We start from the raw sequence: 10750 nt of genomic DNA, 5'->3' as shown, positions 1-10750 counted from the left end.
ACTTGTACTGAGTAGAAAAATGTTGAATGAATATTCCAACTAGAGATGAGCTGATCCTTCTGTTGTAAGAAAAGGCTGGTTACCTTCTCGCAGTTTAACTACAGTGCATCCTAAACCGCAAAGCAGAACTGCATTTACAACTTATTAGTTATTACCCAGTAGTCACAGTGTTTTAGGAGTTCAGTAACAAGCTAGCACATAAAAAGGGTAAAATATGATGTACTGGAGCAAATGTTACAGGCTGGTCACAGTACAAAATATGTGTCATCACCATCCATAGTTCACTGATAACCCTTTCTAATAGAACTAACCCCAGAGGAACTTTGATTGATTCTATATATTCTGAATACTAGTGTCTTGAACCGACTCTCACCTCATCATATGTAGTTCCCATATTACCTGCTCCCCTTAGAAAAAAATCACTTGCATAGTCATTCGTTTTTATTAATTTTAATGGTATAGTTGTAATTTCTTCTTAATCAGAACCACACATTTAAGACATAATTTTCGGATGTCCATACAAGGTATATAGAAGGCAAGTAGTAAGTAGCTTACCAAACCAGTATGTATAACCATGGAACATGTAAATTCCGTCACGACAAAATAAATATATTTGTGTACGATAAAATTTTCCATATATAACAAGTATATTTATGTGATTGCTAGTTGTAGAAAATGGAAACTGAACACTGTGTGGGCCTTATCTGCATAATCATTGGGTACTCAAAGAGTAAGAAAGTATACTTGTCATTTAAACTATGTGGTCTCGTGTAAAATTAATTTGGTTACTCAACAACTAATCAGCCGTGACGCTTTATAAAAGAGTTCTGTAAAGTTAAATGATGCCAAGTGCATTAAAAGACTACTCATCTGTGACAGTGGATGCAAGTAAATCTAAATGCACACTATACGTCATCACGCACGTACGCATACATAAACCTGCTGTCACTCACTCACTCACTCACTCACTCACTCACTGTCATTACAGAACCCTAGGCAAAAGAGAAAAGGAAAGTTCTGAAAATAATCTAAATAGGGCCCAATGTAAAGGTGGTGAACCACGTTTTGGACAGATAACTTATTTTCTGCATACTAGATGTGTGTGTGTGTTGGGGGGGTGGGGGGTGGGGGGTACTGAGCGTGAGATACCAAAGAAAAACGTTTTTAGTCTCCTGCTGTTTCATCAGTTTCACAGTCCAGTACAAATGCCGAAGGACACATCAACACGTAGGGTTATTCCAATCGTACAAAGCCTGCTTTTCTTTGTAAAGCAGTTATTGACACCAGGCTAGAAATCCATACGGTTTAACAAGAGACTTGAGCCACTTTGTTTCCCTAAGGCTGTACAAACACAAAGCAAAGCGAGGGCACTTGAAGATGACTTCTCGGTAACTGCTGAGGCTCTTGACACCAAAAGTAAGGACTGGAGAACACATACTTATGGGAGGTTTGGTCAGGAAGAAAAGTAAATGATTCCCACAATAAATCCGAATTAACTGTACAGTCACAGACACTAGTTGCTCACACCAAGCAATCCGTTGATCCAAAAGATTATTGTCCCCGAAAAAATAATTAGAGGCGCGGGATCCCAAACAAGTCAATAGTCATAGCACATATTAACAGAAGGAATTTGTTCTGTTAGACCAAGTAAATTGTATGCATGTGAAGGTAACTATCTGAGACCAGTTCATGTTAGCCGAACTGAGGCACAGGAAATAAATCCTTTCTCCACCACACGCACTCCACTTGTTATCAGGAGTGATGACTAGCTGGGTGTCATTATAAAGGAAATACCAAGAACCCTGAAAAAGTAGAGTATTTCCAGCCACCCATTAAATTGCCTCTTTCTAGTTTAAGGTGCACTTTGTCTTCCCTTTCCATGTGCAGAAGGACACCGTTGCTAGCAGCTTCCCTGGTCACATCCTGATCTCCAGCAAAAGCTGAAATCACTGGGTAGCCGTTTTGCATTAAACTGACCTAAAACAGAACAAAACTCATTGTAATTACTTATAACTGCATGCATACCTTACTATACTCTAATAATGATACTGCATTTGCAGCATATTTTAATTGTGTTAAGGCAGAAATGAAATAAACAAACTTCCAGGCACATAGGATTGTTTTCTACTTGAGCAATAGTGCGGAGTTGGAACATCAGATACTTATGAACACGAATTTAACAAGATTGTGAAATAATTCCTTTGACTGTACGAGACCAAAATTTTATATAGTCCCTTTCTATCGAAATGGCCAGCCGGAATTCATTATTTACAAGGGAAACCAATTTCATAATGAATTTAAGACACTCCAAGGCTTGCCTGAGTATGTGACAACCACTCTTCAAGGTTAGAAATGTCCCGCACATACATAATTTGTTTTACCCCACAAGAACACGTGTCTTGTTACAACTATTAATTAGTTTAAACGCTAGTCAGATGAATGTGTCACTTTTCAGAAAGTTTGTTATTAAGGGGAGTCACAGAATTTGGCAAGACTAACAGAGAACTGTCACTTTGCACACATAATCAGTCAGCTATACTTCTGTAGTCAAGAACAAGTTCTTCCAGGAGCTGTCTGGTACAGAAAAGTACAAATTAGCATTTGGAAAATGTGAGTGTGCTTTGTTTAGCATACTGTCCTGTTAATATTAAAGGTTACATGCGTTATATTAACTACTTATAGAATTTTCATTTGTAAACTACTGCCCAATTATATAATCTCCATATAGTATTATGAGTAAAATACATATAGAAAGTTAACCACTTTCTCTCTAAAACACATGCAGATATATTGCCACCGCAAAAAAATACAATGGAACACACAGACACATGCACACACGCACACACACACACACACACACACGCACACAGCATACACACACACATATATGCATGCATACATACACAAACACACACATATATTATAGATATATTGATGTGTATGTGTGTATGTATATATATATATATATATATATATATATATATATATATATACACTCGCATACGTGTGTGTGTGTGCGTGTGCGTGTGTGTGTGTGTGTGTGTAAAACACTAACGTTTAATTGAATGTTCTTACCCACCTGGATTGTTTGCCTATTGTAAACCTTCACAATGTGAAAACTGAAGCTGTAAATCCCTTTTCTGGGTGCTACAAACGTACTTGATGGAAGATCAAAATGGTTTCCGACGTTAACCAGAATCTGCAAAATAAACCATACAGTGATTTAGCAGAGCTATGATACCACTCAGCCCCCTGAACTATGTGATGGATGAAGTAAACAGAACAGTAACATCCAGCTTTTCTCCCAAATTTATTCAAAATGCGTTGTGAAAAAGATTAAAAAAATAACAGGCATGACCTCTTTACTTACTGTACTTACTGGTATTTATACAGAAAATTATCTTATCAACGTATACATAGAATACTCAATGTAGGCAAATAACCTGTGAATTGAATGTTACACAATTGACAAATGTACCCACAAAGACGTGCGTGAGGGTATGTCAGTGTGTGTGTGTGTGTGTGTGTGTGTGTGTGTGTGAGAGAGAGAGAGGAAAGACCACACACACACACACACACACACACACACACACACACACTAAATCCAGAGCTCTTAACCTTCCATACCCAACAAGTGTGACACTGCCTTTGTTTAATTTGGAAGAAGTGGCCATAAAATGTGGAATATTTGTTAACTACTTCAACTAGAAAGCTCATGGCATGGTTGAAATGTACTACATTGCATTCATAAAAATTAATTTGATTCATTAACATTGTTCGTTACTATTTACCATGAATATTACTGGAAAAAAACTAACAATGAATGCGTGATGGGCACTTCAGTATGGAATAGCGCTGACCTTGGACTTGCCATGATGCACGAGGAACGTTCATCATTAAAAGGTACAACATCGCACACATACGCGCATTCGCACTCACACATTCACGCAATCCAGACTGGCAGCTCTGTCTGTGTTTGTATCAGCTGTTTCTTTGTCATTTTGCCTGCCTGCCTGTTTGTCTATCCGTCTTTCTGCATACGACCATAACACATGTTCCCTAAACAAAATATCACAACGATAATCTTATTTTTTTCAGAGGAACTCACAAGAAAATTTTGCATTTTAAAATAAGTAGAAACTGAGTCAGTTTCTGCAAGTTGTGATTGATAGATCAAGTTCTAGGAGACAGGCTATCAAAGAGACCAAGCAGGTATGAATAAATGAAAGTCTCTACAATCTTGACACGGCATTGAATGACGATGACAGTAAGTATGTTGTACCTTTTTTTCTGAAAAAGAAACAGACATGCTATGCAAAAGCATACGGTGTCTAATTGTCCCATCGTACTAAATAAAATATCCAAATTATGAAGGTTTTGATAATCTGTCTAGATAAATATAACACTAAAATTTTAACGGGACATCTATGTATTGACAATCCATGGCTTGAACCGTAGCTGCGTACTTGACACATACCTCTCAACCTCTTTGCGTAAGAACTCTGGACAAAGTCTACAATAATGGGATAACAAAGACCCACAAATATGGACAGATTTTAAATACAGCACTTATTAACTTAGGAAGTTGCTAGAATAGCAGGAGTTGTGTTGGTATGCATTTTCTGAAGGATATGAAGTCTGAATCTGAAATGAATGTCAAATGTTGTGAGGAACTGCAAAAAAAACGGGGCAAAATCTGGACATTCTGCGAAAATATGGACAGTTGAGGTGTATGACTTTGCAGATTGTATGGAGATTCATCTAAAGGAAATGCAAGCGAAAATGCACCCATTCTCGTTTTAATAGTACCACAGAACAATATACCCCCGTTCCGTAACAGCATGAAAGTCATAATAAAAGCGAAAGAGAAGACTGGGTAGAGGACTGTTGGCAACATTACAGCATGGCATGGAAAACTACATTCTTACAAAACCAACGAGTTACCTTTACTCAGTATGCTGACAAATGAATACAAAAACGAGCTGGGAAGGACAACCGGGGGCACAGAGTAGAAGGGCTGCAAATGATGCATGTCCCCTCCCCTCTAAATAAATATCGCCCATCCTTAATACTCTTAATTGCTCCTCGTTATATTTGTATCCCCTTATAACGCTATATACAGACATCTATAATCTACTGCCTTTTCTTTTGTTGTATTGTAACAATCACATTTAGTTTTCCACTCGGTTCCTACTGTTTTATTCATTCGTTTACTTATTTTACTTATCGCAATCACGTTGTATTTTTCTCATCTATTCACTGACAGTAGTTAGCCTTCTCATGTTACCACTGTATCTTATATTTTCTGCATGTATTTTATATATGTCAGTAAACCTATATCCGTATCCTTCTCAGATACAGTTTGCATATTGATGAATATAAGTTGCTTTGTCTTTTACAAATTACGCTTGTAAAATGTCATTAATCCTTTCGCCGGTCCCTTCTGAACTTAAGATTTGTCTACCTGAGCCAACCAAAGTTATCAAATGTAAGTAATGAATAAGAAAGAAAGGTAGGGGGAAAAAGGACGAAAGAAATAAAGAATGCGTTTACTAGGGGGAATCAGCATTAAGCCTATTACAGAATTCCTAATATATGCAAAGGTCACATATCAGCACATTTAAACAAAAACATGAGCATTCTGAAAAGCAAACTTTACTTACATTGAAATTAGAAATTCTGAAACTGACAATAACAGTAATAAAATCATTTTTTAATGCAGCATTCAGTTCGAATGTATGTCGAAGTGTGTGGGTGTGTAGATGTGTATGCGCGTGCATGTGCGCGCGCGCGAGCGGCACCAGCAATGTATTTAGCAGTTTTAAATTACTCTAATGCAAATTTGCAGTTATAGTACATACTGGGGTCTGACCATTTTAAACTTAGTTGCAGATACATCCGAGAAAAATCTAGCCACAATTTAGTAAATTAAGGCAAAGAAAGGGAGCCTTGGACACTTGGTGTGAGACCTGCACAAACATAATTTCATCAATTAGAGGTACACCCCTGTGTGTAATATTTCTGAAACCTTATTTATGGCGGTCCTGCATACCTCTCAACTGTACAGATTTTCGCAGAATGTCCAGACTTGTTCTTCATATTTTTGGCCAGTTTTTCTTAATTTTGCGGTTTTCTGGCAAATTAGTGGCAAATCATTACAGATTGAAGTTACAAATAATGACAGACATTTCGGTTTCAGACTTCATGCCATTCAGAAAATTCATGCTAATGAAAACCTATTATTCTATCAACTAAGTTTTTAAGAGCAATATTTAAAAATCGTCCATATTTTTGGACCTTTGACCCACTTTTATTTATGGCTTTGCTCAGATTTCTACCTGTAAGAGATTAGGCTATAATCAGTATGCAGAAATAATCATCGTTGCTTATTTTTTTCTTCTAGAAGCTAATATATAACTTAAATGATTAAAAGGCCTTACAAATTTAAAATCTTTATAGACAAAAGATTTTCCTTAGATAGCGACAACATTGCCTTTGGTAAAAAAAAAATCTAGCAATTACTGAAAACCTAGTACTTTAAAAAGGTATTCAGGGGACATTGTCTTTGCTTGGTCGGGACTTTTTCAGCCACACCAAATTTAAGTTATACAAACGGTATTTTAGAAAGTGTGTGCGTGTGTGTGTGGGGGTGGGGGTAGAATTGTTGGAAATTAAATCGTTTAAACTACTACTATGAAATCTTGTAACACTGTTTGATATCCATTACTTAGATGAAGTACATTTTATCGTGACATACCTAAGTGGCATTTAATGTAAAACTGAATGGTAAGAAAGGCAAACAAATGACAAGATATTTAAACCCTTAAACATAGATGTTGATCGTTGACCCCCACCCCCAATCCCCACTAGCCACCACCACCAAGGAAAACTTATACACAGTAACTGCTAAGAAAGAAGTACAGGTATCCAGACATTGTAGGATGTAATGAAATACATGACTGTGACGGAAACTCATGATTTTGAAGCTCGTCAGCTACAAATAGGAGCCAGTTATCGTCTGTAGCCCTTCAGCTTACACGTTGGGGTTATCACCTAATGTCCAAAGTGAGACAGTTCTTATGGAAACATGATATTTTGCAGAACAAACCATATTAAAAATCCATACAAAGGTCTGGATTTGCTGACAAACTTCAAGTTTATTCTTCTACGATTTCAGCTGTTTCTTTTGTTTCATATCACGTTAAGGTATTTCAGATTCAAAGTGAATGTTTTATTCAACTATTATTACAGAAAGCTTAGCAAATATGTTCTCTCTTCAAATCTCAGGATAATTTAAATTTGTCTTGCCCCATACATCTCAAGTGTCCAGATTTTGGTCATATTTTTGGTCTGTTCCTCATAAAACATATGCTTTTTTCTGTCAGTTCACTAAGGACTGAAGTCACTAAACAATGACATACATTTGAGTTTCAGACTTTATATCCTTAAGAAAATGCATGCCAATACAAAATAAGTTATTATACCAACTTTCTAAGTTTGTAGGAGCAATATTTAAAATCTGTCCCTGTTTTAGGGTCTTTGTCTCACTATTTCATGTCTTGTCCAAATTTCTTGAGCAAAGAGGTTGAGATGTATGCTCCCCACGCACACACAGAGGATACGACTGCCCAAATAGGGGCTAACCTGCATAAAAGGAAAAGGTGGTAATCCTGATGTACCTCTGTGTGTGTGTGTTTTGTTTTGTTAGTGGGGTTGCCATCTGTCTGTTTTGCTGGACAGCACTGATTTGGGCATTTATGACTGCTGTATATCTGTATGTGTGTTAGGGGGGAACACACACCTCTGATGTGCATCCCATTATAAGGAATGTTTCTCATTTTAAGGCTTTAAAAGCCCACGTTCGTCGTAGGTCCACACCGAAGGAGTCAGTCATACTTCCGATGTTAAGATTTTTAACTGTTGTTCATAGTAAGTTATACTGAATCATTGTAATTCATCGAAATAATTTTAAATGAGTACAGAGTTATGTACTTTAACCATCTTTTGAGCCTTCAAGTTGAAGTAGTTAGTAAGCTGTGATTGTTCCACATTTTGAAAATTTGTTCCAAACGTATCGTTTGTTCCACATTATGGGAGATAGTGTTCCACATTCTAGAGATGGAAGGTTGAGAGCTTTGGGGTGTATGGAAATGTCAAAATTTTTGAGGGGGGGGGTACGTTAAATTCCTCTTCTATTGCCTAAGTTATGCTATCGTACCTCAAATAGTTTAATATAATAAACCACATAAATAACTAATTACAGTGATACTTTTGTAGTAACGAGGAGAAAACCAGCTATTTCTTAAATGATGTGATGGTCTATTCAGCAAAACATCATATTTACTAAAGAATGTCCATTTGCAGGGATATGAAATTGTGCATGTCTTAATGGGTTACAGAATGAAACTTTTTTTCCAGCAGCAAATGAAAGTTATTTAAATTACTCCATAGTCTGCAGTTTGCTGACTACTATGCATGGATCAAGTGAAATGGTGCTGATCTTTGCCCACCTGGTCGAAATAGATGGTCATGGTGCGGTTGCTCATCTCGCTAGGCTCGTGGTTCGTATTCCTCACGGCAGAGAATGCCACTTTTGCACTGCCAGATCGCACAGAAATGCCCAACGAAGAGGTGACGGCGCCATCGGATGACGGGCTTGAGTCACACACTACCAGGCACTTTCCCTCCAGCACGATCGGCTCTGTGTCGTTCTGTGCATTTACTACCAATAAAACAGCAAAAAGCAGTATTAGCAGCATCAAGGATCCCAGTCCCTCAGCACAACACAGCATGGTCAAAGGGTAGACGAGCTGTGCGAGAGCCCGAATACACGACTTCCCCAGGGGCCAGCCTTCGGGCTTTCTGCAAGGAGTTGCCTCTCACAAAGTCCCAGCAGCACAATCTGCAGAAAGAGAGAAACAAAGAAACACCACACCAAGTTAAGAAATGTTAAATACTGATCAATCAAAACTGCAGGTTAATCTGCAATAATACTGGCTGCATCGCGACTATTTACACTGCACGATTTGTTTTTTGTAGTCAGTTATCCATTATTTCCTCTATATGGGACACCAGTCAGCACAACTGCTGTGCTTCTGTGTGGCAAAACGAAGCAGCTCTTCTCCACGTGGGCGGGGGCCAATTAACCCGATGCCTTTTATGGGCATACATGCAAGTTAAGTATTTCCAGTTCATGAAGTCTACATCCATGAGGAGCTTATCTTTATTTTGTACACATACAGCACATTGAAGTTATGCATTAATGCCATTCACTCAGAATGATGTATGTACTGTATAATGATTTCCTAAGATGCAAGGAAGCTGGGCGTTAATATTACCAATGTGAAAGCAAATTAAGAAATACACAATAAGCAGCGTAAAACCCCCTTACAATCCCCAGCAGCACATTTGATTAGCCTCAACTCACTTAATTCATCTTATTACATATAGCATTTGAAATGCAACGCCCACTTATATGTTTCAAGTCTTAAGGTATTGTATTTCAGATAAATGTCCTATGCACCTCAGTTTCAGCGTTCTCCTTTTTGTCTAAAGCGTCCAGATTTGTTCATTTAAGTCGCAGACGCTGGACTTTGAGGAGACAATACAACGCTTTTAAATTGTTTACAATATTGATTTGTTGTTGCTTGCATTAGACATAAATGCATTCATCAATAAGTTTCCTAACGCTGGCAAGCCATTCATACCCCCCCCCCCCCCACCGCCAAAAAAACATACATTAAGCTGTTCGTTAAAGAAAACCAGAACATAAATATAAACAAAAGCAAACCAATTAGCCAGTCATCTCCGCACAGGTAAAAGCCACACTATGCTTACAATATTTAATAGGTTGTACCCTTCACTGTCCTATTGCTTCCCCTTTCCTGAACATATGAAACTACACCCGTCTGAGGAAAGGTACGTGAGTTTCCAACAATGGTGTAGAAATTGTTACCTGAGATATGGTCCTTGGAGTTGCTTGTGCAGTGCTGTACTCCTTCAGCTCACTAGTGTTTCTGCAGTCCGCCGAGCTAAGCTGCCGTGTGAAAATGAGCTGGGTTGGGGCTGCTGGCAGAAGCAGTGGAAACAAGGAGTCTCCTCATCCCCGCCCGCCCATTGCCAATAATCAGAGAGACAGATCTAACTCAGGTAGGCACTACTGCTCACAGCCAAGCGTAGTATCACCAGTGGCATTATTAAGTCAGTGCAGTTTGAGGCACTCTGAGTAAAGTGCCATGGGGAGGTCCCTTACGGCCACCACCCTTCTGTGCCGTACCCCCCCCCACACACACACACACAATTAACTGCAAATGGGGTCTGATGATGATAGTTTGACTGTCAGTTACTGCGTTATTAATCTTCTCTATAATCTAAGTGTGTTAAGCACTCAGCAAACTAAATTGTAGGGCAATATGCAGTCAGTTGGTATTTATGACGGTCAGTTTATTCAACATGCACTGAACTGTGGCCTTCGATTAACTTGTGAACGAAGGAGCCGTCATTTCTAACAATATTGAACATTGAAGAGCAGATAAGTGTCCCGTTTTATAGTTGCCGTCCCTTCCCATTAAACACACACACACACACACACACACACACACACACACACACACACTAAACAGAAAATGCAGTGTTATGTCATATGTTAAAATACCAACAATTGAGTTAGCAGTGCGAAAGGTGTCTGCGCGAATTCCCTAGTCATCTGCAAGCTTTCATTCACTAGGTAGTTGGAAGCGCAGCTTCACGG

At 38.4% G+C, this 10750-nt stretch overlaps 1 protein-coding gene across 2 annotated transcripts; it reads right to left on the bottom strand.

Moving 5' to 3' along the window:
• Positions 1-434: 434 nt before the first annotated feature.
• Positions 435-10248, bottom strand: CBLN2 (cerebellin 2 precursor). Of its 2 annotated transcripts, XM_044067136.1 has the most exons (4): positions 9956-10248; positions 8511-8902; positions 3080-3199; positions 435-1977 (listed from the first exon to the last, which is right to left on the bottom strand). In XM_044067136.1, the coding sequence occupies exons 2-4, from the start codon at positions 8790-8792 to the stop codon at positions 1780-1782; spliced, it is 600 nt and encodes a 199-aa protein (XP_043923071.1). In that variant the 5' UTR covers positions 8793-8902; positions 9956-10248; the 3' UTR covers positions 435-1779. The 2 variants fall into 2 exon arrangements, with proteins under 2 accessions (XP_043923071.1, XP_043923072.1); XM_044067137.1 differs by lacking the exon at positions 9956-10248 and having other exon boundaries at positions 8511-9105.
• Between the last annotated feature and the right edge of the window lie 502 nt (positions 10249-10750).

Source organism: Protopterus annectens, chromosome 3.part1 (assembly GCF_019279795.1).
Source record: "Protopterus annectens isolate FY-2018-M chromosome 3.part1, PAN1.0, whole genome shotgun sequence".
NCBI classification, from domain to species: Eukaryota; Metazoa; Chordata; order Ceratodontiformes; family Protopteridae; genus Protopterus; species Protopterus annectens.
This window is presented reverse-complemented; position numbering and strand designations above follow the sequence as displayed.

Bases quoted from the DNA above. Each gene is read 5' to 3' on its own strand.
- CBLN2 (XM_044067136.1), bottom strand. From the start codon at position 8,792: ATGCTGTGTTGTGCTGAGGGACTGGGATCCTTGATGCTGCTAATACTG. The intron at 3,200-8,510 runs GTGGGCAAAGAT...TTTATTTTGCAG, and splicing joins TGACCATCTATTTCGACCAG to ATTCTGGTTAACGTCGGAAA. The intron at 1,978-3,079 runs GTGGGTAAGAAC...GTTCTGTTTTAG, and splicing joins ACAATAGGCAAACAATCCAG to GTCAGTTTAATGCAAAACGG.